This window comes from Schistocerca nitens, chromosome 11 (assembly GCF_023898315.1).
Source record: "Schistocerca nitens isolate TAMUIC-IGC-003100 chromosome 11, iqSchNite1.1, whole genome shotgun sequence".
Classification (NCBI taxonomy): Eukaryota; Metazoa; Arthropoda; class Insecta; order Orthoptera; family Acrididae; genus Schistocerca; species Schistocerca nitens.
In genome coordinates this window covers 26,857,983-26,879,679 of record NC_064624.1, presented here as the reverse complement: position 1 = coordinate 26,879,679, position 21,697 = coordinate 26,857,983, and the positions used below count along the sequence as shown (strand labels likewise).

The 21,697-nt window shown below is 42.5% G+C and overlaps 1 protein-coding gene across 8 annotated transcripts in view; it reads left to right on the top strand.

Annotated features, from left to right (window-relative positions):
* LOC126212930 (zinc finger protein 836-like) overlaps nucleotides 1–21,697 on the top strand; it is a 109,092-nt gene that overhangs the window by 32,626 nt on the left and 54,769 nt on the right. For all 8 annotated transcript variants that reach the window (XM_049940444.1, XM_049940451.1, XM_049940445.1 and 5 more), the window contains one exon: nucleotides 13,421–13,513. In XM_049940444.1, the coding sequence (XP_049796401.1) occupies nucleotides 13,421–13,513 (93 nt within the window). The remainder of the gene's footprint in view (nucleotides 1–13,420; nucleotides 13,514–21,697) is intronic.

The window sequence follows — 21,697 nt, the reverse complement described above, 5'->3', positions numbered from 1 at the left end:
CTCCTTGCCGGAAGGCTGCAGTGTTTACACCGCAGAGCTAACAGCCATTTTTCGTGCCCTTGAGCATATTTGTACCAGTACTGGCGAGTCTTTTGTCATTTGCAGTGACTCTCTCAGTAGTCTACAGGCTCTTGACCAGTGCTACCCACGCCATCCCATTGTTGTTGCCATCCAGGAGTCCGTTCATACTCTTGAACAGCGTGGACGTTCGGTGGTGTTCATATGGACCCCGGGACACGTTGGGATAGCGGGAAACGAACACGCCGACAAGTTAGCTAAAGAAGCCACCCGCAAACTGCCGTTGGAGATCGGCCTTCCGGCAACTGATCTCCGATCGGTGTTACGCCGTCGGGTCCTTGGGATGTGGGCAGACGACTGGCGCACTCTGTCTGCCCCCAACAAGCTGCGGCAGGTAAAGGAGACAACGACTGTGTGGGGTTCCTCCATGCGGGCCTCTCGCAGGGATTCTGTTGTTCTGTGTAGGCTCCGCATTGGCCACTCTTGGCTGACGCATGGTCATCTGCTGCGTCGAGAGGACCCCCCTCATTGTCGCTGTGGTGCGAATATGATGGTGGCCCATATATTGTTGGCCTGTCCTCTTTTAACCGCCCTCAGGCGATCTTTTAATCTCCTGGGTGATTTATCATCTCTTTTGGGTGACGATGTCTCTATGGCAGATCGTGTTTTAAGTTTTATTCGAGCAAGTGGCTTTTATAGGTCCCTTTAATTTTATTGCGTCACCCTCTTTTGTGCTGCATCTTTTACTTCGTTTTGTGTTGTAATTCGACTCCACCCTAATCTTTTAGGCTGGGGGTTTTAACGTGTTGCAGAGTGGCTGGTTCATCCTATTATTTTCGTGATCAGCCAGCCACAGTCCTCTGCTGTGCTGTTTTAACTCCTTCTGCCTTTCTTCTCTATGTTGTTTTTGTTGCTGTGCTCCGTTTTCCATGTTTCTTTATTATTGACCTTGGGGATTTTCTTCCCCTGGGATTTTTATCTTCTGCTTCGAAAGCTCATGGATGGTTCCCCTGTGCTCTGTGTGTTTATGAAACAAGGGACCGATGACCTTTGTAGTTTGGTCCCTTTGATCCTCAAGCCGACCGACCGACCGACCAACATGTCAAATATGCTTGTGTTGTCCATTGTTTTGGACATGTCCAAGGGGACAGACAGTATTTTGATCCTGCAACCACAATGACTCAGGGGACAAAGTAGACACATGGGTTATCTGTGGGCATCAATTTACATAAATGGGGAGTGTTGTTAGACACTGTAAAGGACGATACTACTACTTCAATAGCGCCAGGTGAGTTTCTCACACTTGTAACTTCGCAGCTGCGAGAGGCAGCTAGGTTGAGCTGACTACTTCGACATGGTGCTACTTGCACGTTCATCGCTCTTTTTTATTGTAGTCATAGCTCCTTTCAATTCTGACATCTTAACTGAGCAACTGTCACAGCCTATACCCACACAGTTCTCCAGGGGCAGAGAAAGGCTTTCCATTCTCCTTAGAATTGTAGTACCTATACTTCACCAGTAACGTTATGCTCTTCATCTTAACACACTTGAGGTTCATCTTCCACTACAATCCTTGTCGTTATTGATATCAATGAAACTCAAAGAATATTTCGTGTAATTAGCCATCACCATCAAAATATCTTGCAACTAAACTCAGTTGGGCAGTGTGTGCTATGTCCATAGCCTCACCGAAGAGTATCCTGTTATAATGAGAATCTTTGATTTCTTCCAGTAATCTCGATAACATTACTGTTTCACAGCATGAATTAAGTTCCTTACACATTGTTTTACATATGTAAGTGGCATTTGCTTAAGTGGTCTCAGGGTGATGGTTTAGTTGCAAGTCTCCAGCGTCAATTCTAAATCTTACAAGAGCTCTAAAGTTTCCCATGTTACTCACTATACTTTCCTGATTATTATCGTTTTCTAATAGACTCCCATCATCTGTATGACCATGCAGGGGAATATTTTGCTTTCCATGAAATATGATTGTTTTTATTATAGGTACAAGATGGTCTCTGTTTTCCCTAATGGATTTATGACATCAAGTTGGCATTCCTAGTGTAGCGATTTAATTTTGCATCTGTTGATGCTTCAACATGGTACTCGAGTTGAGAGTGAGTCTCAAGGTCACCATCTTTACCAGTAAGTTTGGCAAACTTTGTTAGTGGTTCAGTCACAAGTTTCTTGGCGATAATGGATTTCTTTCCTCCAGCTATTTTATTATTCACAAAAAGTGAACAGTTAGTGCAAAGAAGTCCCTTTTTAACTTGTGAGAACACCAGCTGTGGATACTATTTAAAATGATTATCTTGCATTTGCTTACGTTCAACCCGCCCTTCCTTGTTGTGCTCAGAAGTAGGAAAGACTACCTTTTCCAGGTTTCCTTGGAGCTGTGAGAAGCTTGTTTTATATCATCAGTAATATACATATTGTAGTACATCCTATTAATTGCTAATATCTGTGTGTTTAAAGGAATCGGTCAATGAACTTCGTTGTGGAAGTTTCAACGAAATGCTGGGTTGTGCCTTTACATCTGCTGGTGTTTTTACGGCTGAATGGTCACCGGAATCATCAGATGTGTCTACTTTTTTCTTTATTACATACCAATCCATTTTATTATATTGTTATGATGTAGGTAAATTACATGCAAGTTATTCTTGAATAAGCACTTTATTCGCACTGAAAAATGCAACACTGGTACACTTAGCACTGAAAAACACTGTCACTCTCCCCATATTTGTAATATCACTAAGCCCAATACTCACTTAAGTCCGTGGCGATAGCCAATAATGCAGTTGGTCTCTTTTTATCACTTCCAAGTTATCGCGAAGATTGTAGCTTTCAAACTGACTACCTGGCAGCGACTCTGCTTCTCATATGTGGCTCGGTTGTTTTGAGAACATTCACTGCCAGAACGTCAAATGTACTTTTGGCCACTTCGAAGTCACATTGGTGATGTTGCCATCTGAGCTAGGTTTTCAACAGATGTGCTTGTCTGTCACATGGCAGTGGCAGCTACAGCAGGGTTAAGATTAACGATATAATTAGTAAATGAGGGCAAGGCTCTCACATTACCACAAACAAGGAAAAGGTAAATGCAGATAGAGAAAAGCTTACAATATTGGTTTCCACACAGAAAGAGTAAAAGGAAATTAACACAAATATATTTATGCATCTGCTAATATTGCTACTGCAAAAGTGCTGTATTTGTTCTGCACACTTTGTACCACTCAATTAGCTTTTTGCACGCACGTGCCATGAGAACCTTTCAGTTGAGTGGCCCAAAAACAAAATTTCTTATGCCATTGCTTTTATAGGGGTACATTTGAGATACTTGATATTGTGGATGCAGAGAAAGTCCACCCATCAGATAGGAGATTTCACAAAAATCATGGAAGAACAAATATGGATGTAACAAGAGGGAAATTGCTGTGAACTTCACTTTGGTGGCTTGCATGGATGTTCACTGACAGCTATAATTGTACCAAGAGTGCGACTGCATAATTACGCCATTTGACTGGGAAAAGTGGTGGAGAGTAAACCAGCTGTGAATTTGTACTCTACTGCACATAAAACAAGTGGTCACTGCTTTTTACATCAAAAGCTATTCCTTGTGCCTGTTCATTATAGTGGAAAATTTGTCTTTAGTTTTGAGGTACTAGCACAAAGACCATAGGTGTCCAAATGGCATATATGTGAGTTGTTCTCTGTGACTTCTGAAGGATTGTTAGTGGTGCAAGCCAAACGATTATATTTATTTTTATTTGTAAAGATTTAGGACAAATTGACAATTACATTCAATTGTAAGATAATTAAATTTGTAACTTACATAGCATCCACAATTCACATCACTACCGTGACTGTGACACTGGAGAGAAACAGAAAGTTGTCATGATATATTACATGTTTTATATTTTGTATAATAATGATATGGCATTGATTTTCAGAAGGAAAATTAGTGGACTTCTTGGCTTCAGCTGGGTATGCATTTACTCCAGTTCTAACTTCCTCGATCGCCATTACCTTTCACTCCATTCTCTGTCCATGTCCCACCCCTCCTCCCCAGGGGCCTTTTAGGGTGATTGATTGGCTGAAAAGGTCAAGGTGGTGGTATACTGATGTGATGTGAAATCGTAAATCTCTTCCCCCCGCCCCCACCCCCCTCCCACCCCTCTCCCTGTGGTGCTTAGTGTCTGGATTTTGGGCACATGTTTGCATTGCAGCACTAACCTCATCTGTAGAGACCGTGGATGAGTATCGCCTGCAAATGCCCCATGTGCCTATCCCTCCATCTGTGTCGACTGTGGAAAGCACCATACTTTGTGCTCACCAGATTACACTGTTTTCTAGAGAGGGAAGAAGGAACAAAAATACAAGACTGAGGACAAACCTACTGACAAAGAGGCCAAAAGGAAGTACAAGCATTTGCCCCCAGCATGTACACAATGTCATATGCTACAGCTACAAAGACATTTCCCCTTTGCTGATGGTACTCTGGCCTGTTACTCTTTCTGTAGTGGGCCCTCAGGGCCACTGAACCATCCTTGCGCCCCTGTTGGTTTGGGGGATCCCCTTTTGCTGCTTTTTCCACACCTGATTTGGGATCGATAGCTTCCCATACATGAGGGACATTTGTCCCCACCTCCCAGCCTGATATGAATAAGCTTCTTCTGGCTTCTCTTGCAAGGAAGAGGTCCTTGGGGTCATTTCCTTCCCTGGGTTGTACTGGTCTACAACTGGACACCAGCAAGTGCTGAAGGAACCACAATCTGTTGGTCACACTGCTTCATGATTATCATCTTTACCTGAAACTGATTCAGAGAAGCCCTTGGCATAATCAAAATTCTGTAAGGAGAGAAGACAAGAAGAGAGTTTAAAGGAGGATGACGACCTTCCAGTGGTCCCCCATACTAGCAGATCCACCTGTTCAACTCCTGTGGCCAAGGCAGAGATTCCAGCAACCCCTGAGGCCCTAGTTTGAACCACACAATGGTACCCGGAAAGGAGTTCACACATATGTTCTGGATACTCTGTATATCAAACTTTTGCCTCTTGATACACCTTTTGAGGCTGTGGCTGTTCAGGTAAGTGCATTTCGGCATAGTACTATCTGCAATGTTTACCTCCCTCCCTGATGATAAAGTATCTCATGAGATATTGTTTGCATTGATTTCTCAGCTCCCCCCCCCCCCCATCTTTCCTAATCTTGGGCAATTTCAGTACATATAACCCTTTGTGAGCTTTAACCATGATCACTGGCCATCATAAGGACCTTGGAGTATGACTGGCACAACTTGATTTGCCTCTTAAATACTAATACCCCCTCACGTTTTGGCATGGCACACCGCGTGTTCTTGGTCATTAACCTTTTCATATGCAGCCCTTGGCTTCTCCCATCCATCCACCGGGGAGTTCATGATGACCTGTGTTGGTAGGGACCATTCCACAATCTTCCTGTCCCTCCCTCAGCAATGTTGAGACCCCATCTGGTCATGCATCCAGGGCAGTGATGCTGACTGGAGTGCTTTTGCCTTTGCTGTCGGCCTTGACTCCCCACCGCATGGAGGCATCAACAAGGCAGCCCAGAATATAATTACAGCCATTCATTTGGCAGCTGATTTAGCAATCCTCTGTTCCATGGGCCTGCTCTGACAAGAGATTACCTTGGCAGTCATTAGAGAGTGCAGAGGCCATTAGTGATAGTAGGCAGGCTCTCCAGTACCATAAGTGGCACCAATTGATGGAGCATCTTATTTACTTTAAGTGGCTTCATGCCCAGTTCTGCCACCTGATGAAATAATAAAAAGAAGAATGTTGGGAGCAGCATGCTTCAACCATCAGACCACGTACCTCTTCTCTTCATGTTACCAAGCAATGGGTAGAGCAAAAGTAATTATCTTTTACTACATGCCACCTGGAGCTGTATAAAGCTCCATTCATTGAGTGGGGGTTCATCTGTGTCCTAGTCCTCTGTGCTGATACAGCACCAGGGCCAGGTCACATCCACAACCAAATGATCAAGCACCTATCAGTGGATTGTCAGCATCATATCCTTCCTATCTGTAACTGGATCTGGAGCGAGGGCCAGTTCCCATCGTAACAATTAGAAAGTATCATTGTCACAGTGCTGAAATTGGGTAAGCTCCTTTAGAGATGAGCAGTTATCACCCAGTAAGTGTCACCAATGTTCTCCGTAAATTGCTTGAATGCGAAGTGAGCTGGCAGGTGTGTGGCTCCTTGAGTCTCGGGGTCTTCTGGCTGCATCCCAGTGTGGTTTTCACCAAGGCTGTTCCACTACAGATAATCTGGTTTGCCTGCAGTCTGCCAGCCAATCAGCTTTTTCCCAATGTCAATGCATTATAGCCATCTTCTTTGACTATCAAAAGCTGTATGACAGCTGGAGGTGATGCTATATCCTTGCTGCCTTACACAAGTGGGGTCTGTGGAATCCACACCCAATTTTTATGTGGAATTTCCTGTCACAGTGTATGTTCTGGCTTCTAGTTGGTGCTTCCCACAGAACTTCACATATCCAAGAGAATGGAGTCGTGCAGGGCTCTGTACTGAGTGTCCCTGTCTTTCTACAAGCCATCAGTGGTCACCTCCAGCTGTGAGGTCATCAGTATCACCATCCTTACATGCTGACTATTTGGGCCTCTTACTATTGCTCCTGTAGTGTGGGTGTCATTGAATGTAGACTGCAAGGCACCATATGAAAGATGCTGTCATGGGCACTGACCCATGGATTTTGGTTTTCAGGTGCCAAGACCCATGTCGTGGTTTTCTGTCAACATGGTATAGTCCATCCACAACCAGAACTATATCTTCCTGACAAAGTACTCGATGTGGCAGGAACTTACTGCTTTTTAGGACTGGTCTTTGTTTCTTAGTTGACATGAATTCCCAGTATTTTTCAGTGTAACTGAAAGTGCTTGCTGCACTTCAGTACACTTTATCACATAACACCAGTAGGGGTGCATAGTGCACTACCCTTCTGCAGCTTTACAAAGCCATGATACAACCCTGTATTGGTTATGGGAGTCTGGTATATGGTTCGGCATCATCCTCAGCATTGTGGATACAGGATCTGATGCACCACTGTGGTGTTTGATTTGCAACAGGAGTCTTTTGAACTAGTCCTGTGGGCAGATTATGTATGGAGGCTGGGGTCCATTCATTGTGTATTAAGAGCCAACAGCAGCTTCTCAGTTATGCTACCCATGTTTGCAACTCTCCTAAGCATCCAAACTATCATCCCCTCTTTCCAAACATGGAAACCCATCTTCCATAATGGCGGCCCGGATCAGGGATTTTGTTCACATTCCACACCCTGTCCCTCACCTCTGAACTCCAGTTACTTCTTCCTCCACCTCTCCTCTGGGCCCACTCAAGTACACCTATGTGGGGAACCCATTGGTCACAGCTTTTTGACCCATCATGAGGTCCAAAAGACACGGACCCTCCTGAGGCCCTCTGCCACCAATTTTTCTCCATCCTTGGTGCATCCTGGAGTTCAGCAGTAGTCTATACTGATTGCTTAATGGTTGCTGATCACATAGGCTTTGCTTACACTGTCATGGTTCCTACTGCATTGTCTTCCCTGCTGGAAGCTGTAGAGTTCGTAGCCATCTCTCATGCTCTTGAGTATATGCTTTCCTCCACTGGTGGGTCCTTCATCTACAGCAAACTCAGGACTAGTTTTAAAGCTTTCAAGCAGTATTACCCTCAGCATACCTTGGTCATGGCTAACCAGTATTCCAAGTATGCCCTTGAGCACTGTGGATGCTCAGTGATGATTGTTTGTACTCTGGGTGATATTGGGATCCCTGGGAACAAACTTACTGATAGCTTGCCCAAACAGGCTACCAGTAAACTCACTCTGGTAATCAGTATTCTGGAAACAGACATCTGATCAGTATCACACCATCAAGTTTTAGGAACCTGAAATGTGGAATGAATCACTGGGGCTTCAAACAACCTGTGATAAGAAGACTATGAATCTATGCAGGTCCTCCATGCAGGCCCCTCACAAGCATTCTACCATACTCCGCCAACTCCACATGAGCTGTATCTAGTGGTGTCACGGTCATCTCCTCCAGTACCACACCACTGTCGTCATTCTGGTTCAACAGTGGTCTACATTTTGCTGTACTGTCCAACTTAGCCTCCCTGTGGCAGAATCTTAATCTCCCTGACTTGCTACCCCTGATGCCTCAGTGGCTGACTTAGTTTTATCTTTAACTCATGAGGAGGGCTTTTACCACTCTCTTTAAGGGAGGGCAACTTAACATTATCGGCCCATTGAGGGGCTGGCAGAACACTGTTGCCCCCTCTGCCCAGACCAGGCTGTGGCTGGCTAGACTTGGTGGACCAGCCTGGTTCTCACCCTACCTGCTCTTTTACTCTTCTTCCCCCTCTCGCATCCATCTTTCGTCTCTGTACTTCTCTTGCCCTGTCTGTTGCTAGTCTTTCCGAGGCAGTTTCTGAGTGGAGTACCTCTGGTAAGTGGTGGGTACTGGAGGATATATGTCCCCTCATTGCATTCTGCTCTCCGGGGCTTCTGGCTGCTCCCTAAATGGGGCACCTTGGCCTGCTTGCTGTCCTCTGTTTCCTGTTTTTCTTTTTGTCTCTTATATCAGTTCCTCTCTCTCCGCCCTCTCACTCTCTCTCCGCCCTCTCACTCTCTCTCCGCCCTCTCACTCTCTCTCCGCCCTCTCACTCTCTCTCCGCCCTCTCACTCTCTCTCTCCGCCCTCTCACTCTCTCTCCCCGCCCTCTCACTCTCTCTCCCCGCCCTCTCACTCTCTCTCTCCGCCCTCTCACTCTCTCTCTCCGCCCTCTCACTCTCTCTCTCCGCCCTCTCACTCTCTCTCTCCGCCCTCTCACTCTCTCTCTCCGCCCTCTCACTCTCTCTCTCCGCCCTCTCACTCTCTCTCTCCGCCCTCTCACTCTCTCTCTCCGCCCTCTCACTCTCTCTCTCCGCCCTCTCACTCTCTCTCTCCGCCCTCTCACTCTCTCTCTCCGCCCTCTCACTCTCTCTCTCCGCCCTCTCACTCTCTCTCTCCGCCCTCTCACTCTCTCTCTCCGCCCTCTCACTCTCTCTCTCCGCCCTCTCACTCTCTCTCTCCGCCCTCTCACTCTCTCTCTCCGCCCTCTCACTCTCTCTCTCCGCCCTCTCACTCTCTCTCTCCGCCCTCTCACTCTCTCTCTCCGCCCTCTCACTCTCTCTCTCCGCCCTCTCACTCTCTCTCTCCGCCCTCTCACTCTCTCTCTCCGCCCTCTCACTCTCTCTCTCCGCCCTCTCACTCTCTCTCTCCGCCCTCTCACTCTCTCTCTCCGCCCTCTCACTCTCTCTCTCCGCCCTCTCACTCTCTCTCTCCGCCCTCTCACTCTCTCTCTCCGCCCTCTCACTCTCTCTCTCCGCCCTCTCACTCTCTCTCTCCGCCCTCTCACTCTCTCTCTCCGCCCTCTCACTCTCTCTCTCCGCCCTCTCACTCTCTCTCTCCGCCCTCTCACTCTCTCTCTCCGCCCTCTCACTCTCTCTCTCCGCCCTCTCACTCTCTCTCTCCGCCCTCTCACTCTCTCTCTCCGCCCTCTCACTCTCTCTCTCCGCCCTCTCACTCTCTCTCTCCGCCCTCTCACTCTCTCTCTCCGCCCTCTCACTCTCTCTCTCCGCCCTCTCACTCTCTCTCTCTCCGCCCTCTCACTCTCTCTCTCTCCGCCCTCTCACTCTCTCTCTCGCCCTCTCACTCTCTCTCTCCGCCCTCTCACTCTCTCTCTCCGCCCTCTCACTCTCTCTCTCCGCCCTCTCACTCTCTCTCTCCGCCCTCTCACTCTCTCTCTCCGCCCTCTCACTCTCTCTCTCCGCCCTCTCACTCTCTCTCTCCGCCCTCTCACTCTCTCTCTCCGCCCGCCCTCTCTCTACGCCCCCTCTCTCTACGCCCCCTCTCTCTCTCTCCGCCCCCCCCCCTCTCTCTCTCTCTCTCTCTCTCTCTCTCTCTCTCTCTCTCTCTCTCCGCCCCCCCCCCCCCTCTCTCTCTCTCTCTCTCTCTCTCTCTCTCTCTCTCTCTCTCTCTCTCTCTCTCTCCGCCCCCCCCTCTCTCTCTCTCTCTCTCTCTCTCTCTCTCTCTCTCTCTCTCTCTCTCTCTCTCTCTCTCTCTCTCTGCCCCCCCCCTCCTATTTTATTATGATGGTCATTCCTTCCTATGTAGGTTGGGCTCAAGAAAATATTTTCGCATTTGCAATAGAAAGTTGGTGACTGAAATTTCGTAAATAGACCTCGCCGCGCCGAAAAAGTCTTCGTTTTAATGACTTCCATCCAAACTCGCGTATCATATCTGCCACACTCTCTCCTCTATTACGTGATAATACAAAACGAGCTGCCCGTTTTTGCGCCCTTTCGATGTTCTCTGTCAGTCCCACCTGGTAAGGATCCCACACCGCGCAGCAATATTCTAACAGAGGACTAATGAGTTTAGTGCAAGCTGTCTCTTTAGTGGACTTGTTGCATCTTCTAAGTGTCCTGCCAATGAAACGCAACCTTTGGCTTGCCTTCCCCACAATATTATCTATGTGGTCTTTCCAACAGAAGTTGTTTGTGATTTTGACACCCAGGTACTTAGTTGAAATGACTGCCCTGAGAATTGTACTATTTATCGAGTAATCGAATTCCAACGGATTTCTTTTGGAACTCATGTGGATCACCTCACACTTTTCGTTATTTAGCGTCAACTGCCACCTGCCACACCATACAGCAATCTTTTCTGAATCGCTTTGCAACTGATACTGGTCTTTGGATGACTTTACTAGACGGTAAATTACTGGTGGATTTAGAAGAAACGGTATTGAGCCTAGCTACAACGACCTTGTGATCGCTAATCCCTGTATCAGTCATGATGCTCTCTATTAGCTCTGGATTGTTTGTGGCTAAGAGGTCAAGTGTGTTTTCGCAACCATTATAATTCGCGTGGGTTCGTGGACTAACTGCTAGAAATAATTTTTGGAGAAAGCATTTAGGACAATCTCGGAAGATGTTTTCTGCCTACCACTGGTTTTGAACAAGTATTTTTGCCAACATATCGAGGTAAGGTTGAAGTCCCCACCAACTATAGCCATATGACTGGGGTAGTTATTTGTTAAGAGACTCAAATTTTCTCTGAGCTGTTCAGCAACTATATCATCAGAGTCTGGAGGTCGGTAGAAGGAGCCAATTATTAACTTAGTTCAGCTGTTAAGTATAACCTCCACCCATAGCAATTCGCATGGATTATTTACTTCGACTTCACTACAAAATAAACCACTACTGACAGACACAAACACTCCACCACCAATTCTACCTAATCTATCTTTCCTGAACACTGTCTGAGACTTCGTAAAAATTTCTGCCGAACTTATTTCAGGCTTTAGCCAGCTTTCTGCACCTATAACGATTTCAGCTTCTGTGCTTTCTATTAGCGCTTGTAGCTCAGGGACTTTCCCAGCACAACTACAACAATTTACAACTACAATTCTGACTGTTCCTTGATCCAAGCACGTCCTGTATTTGCCATGCACTCTTTGAGATTGCAGCCCACCCTGTACTTTCCTGGGGCCTTCTAACCTAAAAAGCAGCCCAACCACACAGCCTCCGCTACCCTTGTAGGTGCCAGCTGAGGGTAGTGAACTCCTGACCTGTTCAGCAGAACCCGAAACACCACCACCCTATGGCGCAAGTCAAGGGATCTGCAGCCAACATGGTCGCAAAACCTTCTGAGCCTCTGATTCAGACCCTCCACCCGGCTGCACCAAAGGTCCGCAGTCGGTTCTGTCAACGATGCTGCAGATGGTGAGCTCTGCCTTCATCTCGTGAGCAAGACCGGCAACCTTCACCAAATAGATAGCCGCTGGAATCCAGAGAGAATTTCCTCAGATCCAAAGCGACACACGTCATTAGTGCCAACATGTGCCACCACCTGCAGCTGGCTGCACCCTGTGCTCTCCGTGGCATCCGGAAGGATCCTTTCCACATCAGGAATGACTCCATCTGGAATGCACACGGAGTGCACACTGGATTTCTTCCCCTCCTTAGCCGCCATATCCCTAAGGGGCCCCCATTTAGTGACTAACATTGGAGCTCCCAACTACCAATAAGCCCACCGATCTGGGGACAGACGGGACGAGGTCGACATCCCCGTGATACCCAAGTCCGGCTCCCCACAATGGTGCGCATTGGCAACAGCCTCAAGCTGCACGACTGTAGTCAGCGCCGCTTTCAGCAGTGAGCGAAGGGATGCCAACTCAGCTGTCATCCGAACACAGCAATCACGGTCCTTGTCCATTCTAATTGATGTTGAACAACAGTTACTGAAACACAAGTCCGTGCATAGATAACACAAGGGAAACACGCAAAGAATGTATGAACTAACCTGTACAAATGCCTAACGACTTCGCTACAATCTGCCTGAATTTACGATTACAGTAACTAAAACTCGAAATTACACCTCCTACACGAAATTCACACGCAATTTAAGTAAGAATCTACGAAGTAAACACTAAAGTGCGATGCTACAACTCTCAAATACTATAATACGCCTGAAATTTATGAATTTAACAATGCAAGTATCCATAAACATGCAAAGAAATTTAAGAATTAAACTACATAACAAATAAGTAAGCTAAGACTATAGGACTTGCTGCTGGCAGCTGCTTATCCAATGGCGGCAGGGAGAAGTAATTGTTAATCTTGTTACATGCCTCTGTGTCACAGTGCTATAACAGATGTGGAACTATGATATGTGATGGGTATTTTGTAGAGTTCCCAGTCATTATTCACCGTAGTATTTACATCATTACTGACATCCTGCTTTCGCTGTATGTCATTCTGTATGATTTTCATCCAGTACAAATGACATAAATTTTAATTGTTTCCTAAAGAGCAGGCACTGAAAATACACGGTGTAAATAGCATTAAATTTGGTAAGTTTTGCTAATAATGTGTGGAATGCCATATTAATTTCATTAATGAACAAAAAGTCCTCTTGTTTATGGGTTTACAGCTGGAAGATTATTTGCATCTATTTATTACCTGAGCTTAATTTAGAAATGTTGCCGCACTCATATATAAAGTTCATATGTGGGAGTACGACCACCCGATAAAGCATGCCATAGTGCCTTTGAAATCAGAGTGGATTATGTGACAGGAATAGAAAGAGAAAGTATGCCAAATAAATACTACACAATGGCTGATAGCAAAATAAGAGATAATAGAACTGATTTGGATGCATTCTGACACTCACTCTTCCCAATTGATAAGAATCTCTGTAAAGTTGGATGATACTCATGAGAAGGGAATAGGGAGACCTGTCATATACACACAGAAGTTAGCTAGCAGTTACAATTCACAGAATGTTTCCTTCTTTCAGTCCATTGAAGATCCATTGGGAATATCGTGGTCCACTGATTTTATCAAGGAGGATCCTGAATTAAATTTGGAAATGAGTGTAACTGAGAATATTGTAAGTATTTACATGTCTGATATATTGCCTGTAGTCAAGTAATAAGTCTTTTGTTAAATTTGTAGAGTAGAAGATGCATTGCAGTGAAATGGAGAGATTGTCAGTTTTTTGGAACTTGTTGCTGTTCATAATTGTAGAGTATTCTTGTACTTCTGCACTTGACTTTCATTTCACTTGTTATGTGCTGACTGTTTTAAATAGAAATGGAAGGGGATTGGTGACTGGTATAATCTTGTTTTATGTAGCCCTTGTTCGTATCAACTATATTGTATAATGGCTGTGTGCAATGGTCGCAAAATTTACATTTAGGTGAAGTGTAAGTTCTAATAGTGTAGGTCATTTGAGAAATATTCCTCCTTTCAATAACTTCTGATAAATGCAGTTCAAAAGATCATTGGCTGTTATCTTTTGTGTGAATATTATTCTTACATTTGACTTAAAAAAAATTTGGGTTATGAAAAAGAGAGATAAAATTTGTATGTTGTAGGTCAGCCCTGATACGTTGGCCACAACCTGTATATATTGTGGCAGCTTCTGTGGTGCCTGTTGTATTAGTTATAAAATTTTCAGTAGTAGAATAACTCTGTATATGGCTTTTGGTGAATGATAGTACATAGATGAAGCCATGTATGACCTTGTCATTAGTCCTGGCAGATCTAAAGAAGAAAGATAAATTTTTTACATATGATTTATGACCTTGGTAAGGTAAAGAGATGCTCAAATTGATAAATATGTCACAGGAATGAAACTAGACAATGATCAGAGAACATCTAACATGCAATTGCAGAAGGTTAGGTACTGGCTCGCTCTTGATCTCATTGTTCATAAACTTGTTGCAGTTGCAAAGCAATCTTCAGGCACAAAATGTTGGCTTCTTCAACACAGAAATGTGTGGTGATGATACAAGCATACAGATCAAGGAACCAAACGATCATGCTAGGGACAGCTCACATTATGTAAAGGAATGTAGCTGATTCACAGGTAACAGGCCAAGACTTTGACACAGAGACTCATGTTATGCCATTTTAAGCAAATTAAAGGGATGCATTGGCATCACAAGTAGACAGGACAGTAAGTGAAACAGTAGTACTGTTGTTCCACAAGAAGGGTTTTACAGAAATGAAAATGCCACACATAGTAGTCAGGGATGTGCAAATGAGGAGCTAGGCCAAAACAACGATCTGTACAGTGTCCTAGGGCATACCTGTAGTTGTCAGAGTGGCTGGATTGTAGTTGGTGACCATTTACCATGAAAATACAAAAGGCCATACTGGCCTTCGTATGCAGTCAAAGAGATCACAGGTCAAACAAGATGTCTCCATGGCACCAGGGCCAGAGGTTCAGGGATAGTGTCCACTGCATGGAATGCTGCTCCCATAGCAAGTGTGTAGAACAGTGTGTTTCTGGTTGTGTGGTCTGGAAAACCATGTCATGTAGTTGGCACTGAAATCACTGATGTGTAACCCCCCCCCCCACTTGTTGCTTTGAAAATATGTAACTTAGATTAAATAGTGGTAGACACCTGAGCAAATCTACAAATAGGATGTGTGATGATAACAGTGATCCTGAGTGGCACATGCAGTTTTGCAGTGAACATCTTAGCTCTGTCAGCTAGTGACATACAGTGTTTGTGGTCTCGGGAGCATAAAATGCTAGGGCTTAATGATGCAGAAAAATAGGGCTGACCATTTTGATACTGGCACATGGCCAGCAATATTCTGTATTAATTGTGGAATTTGGAACTTTTTTTAGGTAATTACATGAGAAGCTAGAGCAAGATAGCAAAGTAATACTTTGCTGGAGAAGCAATTAAGTGATAGGCTGCCACATCTGTCATTGGTAGGTTCAAACAGTACATAGGTATTATGGAGATGCTTCAGAAACTCAAATGAGAACTTCCAGAAGGAAGGTAATGTTCTTTGGAGGAACACTATGGAGAAAATTTAGAGAATTGCCATTTGAACCTGATTGCTGAACAATTTTGTTGTTTCCAACATACATTGCACATAAGGACTATGATGATAAAATTTGAGAAATCGGGGCTGATATGGAGGCACATAGACAGTCTTTTTCTCTCATATTTGCGAGTGGAATGGGAACGAAAATGACCAGCAGGGTTATGGTGTACCCTTCCCAGTGCGACATTAGCTGGATAGCGGAGTATCGATGTATGTGGAGATACTAGGTAAAATAAGTAGCTCGCTAATGTAGTAGGAGCAACAGTGATATTTTTCATAGTAAATGTACATTAACATACATACAAAATAATCCATTAGCAGTTTCCATAATTAGCAGTGTCAGTAGATTAGCACTAGTCACAAACAGCTTGTTGTCAGTTTACTTCAGAGGTAAATTTCCTGTGGGAGCTTCTGCCTTAAGATTTGCAGACTTGCTCACCCCACTTCCATCCACATCTTCATTTATGGAATGCAATGTGTAAATCAAGGAATGAACAAATGAATAACATTCACACCCCATCTCTAGCCAGAGCAGAGGTTACAGTGTTCAAAGCAAATTTAATTTTATGGAAAAATTTCTGAAACATTCAATAAGACGCAACCCATAAAGACAAATTATCATATTTTACTGAAAGAAACTATACCTGTATAAGCAATTCTTCAGGATGTTTAAAATCATCAGATTTCACAAAGCTATAATATTGTAATAAATAAAGGTACAGAATTGATGTCGGATTTTTACTTCTATATATGCCTGCAAATCCTTTATTTAGAAAGGAACCATATGATCTTCCCATTGCTTACAGTTCATGTGTGTGCACATCTGATATTAAGGTCGTTTTCACAGCTGTGTTTAGGATCAGATTCATCATTTACTGATCACAAAAATCCAAATTCTTTTCAACACATTTAAGCAGCCATGTTATAGACTTGATCCATGCATTTGCAAGCATGTCAGTTTAAGAAACTCACTGCTGTTCGCATGTAGTATCATAGTTCATCCAATGATGTTGGAAGAGGAGGCACATACATGAAGCCTTTCACAAACTCCCGCCAGTAAAAGAGATAGCATACTGAAAGATGAAGCAAATTTCCAGCTCAGGTCTGCAGCATCTTTAGCTGATCAATCCCTCAGGAGCTAACTGTTCTGAAGGGCTCTTTTGTGCAGATTCCAATGCAGTGATACACAATTCATATGAGCAATTATATTTCTGATAATTTTTCATCTGTTCTGTTTTTGGTCGATCTGTTTTTTTCTAATATTGTCAACTTTCTTCAGTTTGTTACAGAATTCCCTTCTCTTCAGATGCAGTTCAGTGCCAATCCCACTAAATTGTTCATCACATCCCATAAGTTTGATAATAAATCATGATCACTACCAACAAACTTCCTGTCCCATGTTGCACGGCACATTACCCTTATTAATGTTGCAGCTACCAGTTCAAGTCATCCCTTGAAGACTCATTTTGTAACATCTAATGTAATTAGAAACAACCTGCTACTGGAAGAAGTAGACATTACTGTACACACACTAAATGATACATACTGCATACAATTCCTTTGTGTCTGCTTGGGTTTCAATTGAAATGGGGTCAAGAAAATGGTAAACTTCTCAAGTTGATCCCCTCAGCATTGCTCACCTTGAGGCAATTATGATAGCATCTCTTGGAGTTTTGACTTGTTTTTGGAAATATCTTCTGGGACATCCAACTGCAAATAAATAAAATTTTTGTTACTTAATGTAAAAGCCAATAGGGAGTCCCATAGTGACATGTAGGTGCAGGATCCCCTAGGTCAGTGAAGAGGTTTATGCGAGGTGTTCAGTTGTCAACATCACATCATTTGTACTACAAGCTTGTATAGGATAAATACTAATTTGTTTATAGCTGCCATGTCCTATAAGATTATCATATAGGGTAGTACTGAGGGAAAGCATGCTAGGAAACATTTCTGCAAGTTGACACTCTGGAAGAACACTCATTAATTGCAAGGCAGAGAGATATGAGCTTTTTGGTTAACTCATTTTCATGCTGGTGCTTCCTTAATTTAATATCCATCCAAATGCCCAAGAACTTAACTCATAGATCCTCATCCAGTGCCTGTAATTGATATCTCCTTGTATCTGTAAGTCATTTGGATTTGTTTGGAATTGCATCATGTGTGCTTATGTAAGTCTAAAGGTTGAATTTTTATTCTGTTCCTGTAAACCAGTTGCAAGCATGATCCATTATTCTTCTGGCTGTTTTTAGTATGAGTGTGTTTGCTGGTTAACAGTGTACTTGTCATTGGCAAGCATTGCAGATTTTGAAGAAGGCATCTCCAATGGTTTTAGCACAACATATATGTAGGTGAGGATAAATCAAATGCTGAACCCTGTGGGACATTGTATGTATTGTTTCCCCATTGTGTATTCAGTTTTCCTCCCAAGGCATCATTTATTACTACGACCCAGTTTTTTGTTGCTAAGCTAAGATTCAGTTCTTGTAAGTGTAATTCTTTTAACACCATAACAGTGTAGTTTCCCGACTAAAGGGAGATGAAGGTTGTAATGTGATGCCAATAAGGTTTCTTCACTTCTACTGCATATTTCAGTCATGCTGTAAAGTCAGCACAATATTTTAGTTATTAGATTATTGCAATCATTACAAGAGTAGTTCCTGCTTCCATCAGCAGATGATTCTTGTGACTGATTTGACCATTCATCTGATGAAACTGATGTCTGGTCAAGTATACACTTCCTGACTGAGTCTGATGTATCTAATTTCAATGGTCACCCCCCCCCCCCCCCCCAGTTTTTTCAGCTACTGTTAAGAAATTATTGTTTTCATGGCCTGATATTATCTCAGTTTTTCCTAAATATTAGGCTGGTGCATAAGTTGATAGCACTTTCATTTTGCATGTTGGTATTTCCTGTTGCTGAGGGTTTATTTATCAATTATCATTTTTTATTTGTAGTTCACTGTTGCTCTTTGAATCTACATATTGTCATTTTGTCATTTGAATATAGTAAGTGGAACTGTGGCCACTAGATAGTGGAGTGCCAAGTGGAGAAAGAGGAGTATTGTTGGGTTCTATATAGGTGTAAAAGCAATGGAGGCAGCCAGAAACATTTGCATCCTGTTTGTGTTTAATACCATTGGACAGAGCTGTTCAAGAAAATTGTTTTTTCATTCTAGGGAGAATTGTTTTGCCATTAGTGACTTACCTTCGAGGTTTGATGGCGATCATTTAAATGCATTAATTCACAATTATCCATGTCACTGTACTTCAGAACTGGCAAATTCGATGAACTGTGATCATTTCATGACCTTCTGATATTTGTGTGCAATGGATAAGGCTCAAAAATAGGGTGTGTGGATACCACATGCTCTAAACCAAAATCACAAAAATGGATGGCCATATGCACATTCTAGCTTGCCTTTAATCAGTTGTATGTGAACAACACTAATCATTCCTGCCCTGTATCATTATGCTGATCAGAAATGGTGGCTTTGTGCTAAAATAAGGAAAAGAAAGGAATGGTTGAGCCCAAACAAAGCATCAACAAAAAGCATCCACAAAAGATAATGTACATTCTGTGTGGTTTACTATGAATTGCATCCTTGAGATGTAACCACTGATTACTACTGACATTTACTGTCAACAGCTGAGACTGGTTGCAGATGCTGTACATGAACAATGACCAGGAAGACACTGCTCAAGGAAAACGCCTGCCCACAATCTGCTAGACTGACAAAAAACAGTACACAGGAGTTGGGTGTTGGTCATTGCACACCCACCTTATTTAACTGATCTTGCACCCTCAGATTTTCTCCTTTTCTGCTCTCAATTGAACAGCCTTAAAGGAACTTCCTTTCCAGATGAAAATGCGCTCAGAGCCTTGCTTAATGAGTTCTTCGCCTTAAAACCAGGTGACTTCCACAGTTACAGAATGAAAGTAATCACAGCATTCAGAGACTGTTGTAAATAGTGAAGGAGAATATTTTGTTGATTATTTAAGTTTCTTTTATTTGTATCTGTTATATATTAAAATTAGGGAAAGTGCCATGAACAGTATACCAACCAAATAATTGCTGCAAAAGGGTACACATGCCTTATCTTTTTTCATTTTACTGCTAAACTGTGTTTCCTTTCATCTCTGTCTAACCAGTATGTATAATGTTTAAAATAATACTTGGTCTGTTAAGCCCAATGTCTCAATAGAGATGTTAGTATTATACATATCTTTTGCAACACAGTTAACTCAATAGATTTGTGCTAAGTCTTCAATGATGAATCATATCTTCTTTAATTGTCAAGTTTATAAAGAATTTAATATTTTCTCAAAATAATTCTGATCCCCCAGTAAGGTTATGGCTGAGTAAATGACAGAAGATTTTTAATTTCTTGTCACAAAATGGTGTGCTCTGTTGAGAGGTTAATGTAACATATGCATGGTTGTTTCTCAGGACATTTGAGTAGTGGTGTCAGGGTCAGCTGTGTTGTGACAGTTATCCAACATAAAAGCTAATTACTCTTGTTCTGAGGTATTGGTTTAAATAATTTTAATGAACAACACAAAGGGTGCATTGAAATATTATCAAAAAAATGAGCATAGCTTCTAATACTAATTATGTACGAAAAAATTCAATGAAGAATTGACAGAATCTGTAAATTAGTTATTAAATTTGTTTACTTCAGTGTAGAAATGACTGAAGCACTAAATATCCACCAATTGGTGTTTGATGTTGGAAATAATTTGAATTTGTTGTATAATCAGTAGGCCTGGTAGCTGCAGTGGATAAAGATACAATTATTTCTTAATGGAATACATCAGTATACTTACTCATTAATGGTCAGTTGAATCAAAAGTAGAATTCAGCTGAGGAAAGAGTGGTTCCAAGTTTCCTCTTGGACAATCACACACATGAAAAATGAGTTTCATTAATTGTTATAGTAACATTTCCTTTTCTAAATGATTGATGTGTTCACACAATTGGCTGTGTGGAATTAAAGGTAGCTCCTGAAAGAATTTTTTAAAATTATATTTAAATCAGAAATTGTTTGAATTGCACCCTTCCTTTAAAATACAAATACATATGGAATGGGTTACATTAGGCATGCAGTAATTGTATCTAAAACTTTGTAATCTTGAAGATGAAAGTCAAAAACTAATTGCATTTTGGACACCATAGATTCTATACATGGCTCGCACAAATAGCGTCATACATAGTGCAATTTTGGATACTCTTAAGAAACCAAAAATATACATAAATCATATGATTTAAACACACAAGTCTTTGTTTTTCTTTAAAAAAAAAGATTCATGTTGCAACACAGTTGTATGTCCCAATTCTAAACACATAAGAAATATCTGTTGCTTTTTAAATAATCATTGGTTGATTTATTAATGTTCAGATTTGTTCAGTTCCAACAAAAAGTGCTGTCACTTTTGTATTGTGTGAAAAAATTTTAGCCTGTGGAATGGGTTTCAAAAACATTTCCATAGCTTCTGCATTTTCAGAGATGCCATAGATATTGTTTCATACCTATCTTATTTAAAATTTCTACAGTGACAAACAATCCAGGATTTATCAGATCAACATGCACATCTTTGCCAGCATCTGTTGCAATTGTCTTCATCTGCAGCATTTGATCCCCGCAAGAACCACTTTCCACTGGAATACCCAGCATCCTTAGATATGAGAAGTAGTTTGGTTTTTTTCAACCTTCAGGATTGTTGGGTCAACAGTATTATGATAGTGTAAGGTAAAAAATAATAGTAGTTTTGAATATGAGCAAAAAGTTAGACCGGAACGTAATTTATGCTCACTCTGTTGTCCAGAAACCATCTTCCAGTACCATAAAACATGGTTTTACCTTGAATCTGAGTTTGTGCACATTCATAAAAATCAGCCAGCATACCATTTTTCTGTGTTTCATCTGGTTCCACACTCCTCTCCTCATTGTACCACCAATAGCCTCTGTCACAACTTCACCATTACATGCAGTAAAGAATAGCAGTCCATTTCTACTTAAAAAACTTTCGAACACAAACTGGATATCGTGTACTTGTTTTCAAATAGGTAGGTACAGCCATCTCAAAAAAATTGTCAAACTTTTTGGAGACATGAAATAATCATCTTTACATCAGCTATTATTTATGTGACAACACAGCAACAGAAACTGTTTCATGTGGTACATCTCATTGGTGATGGTGGCATGATAAAATATTCCTGCAGCATTC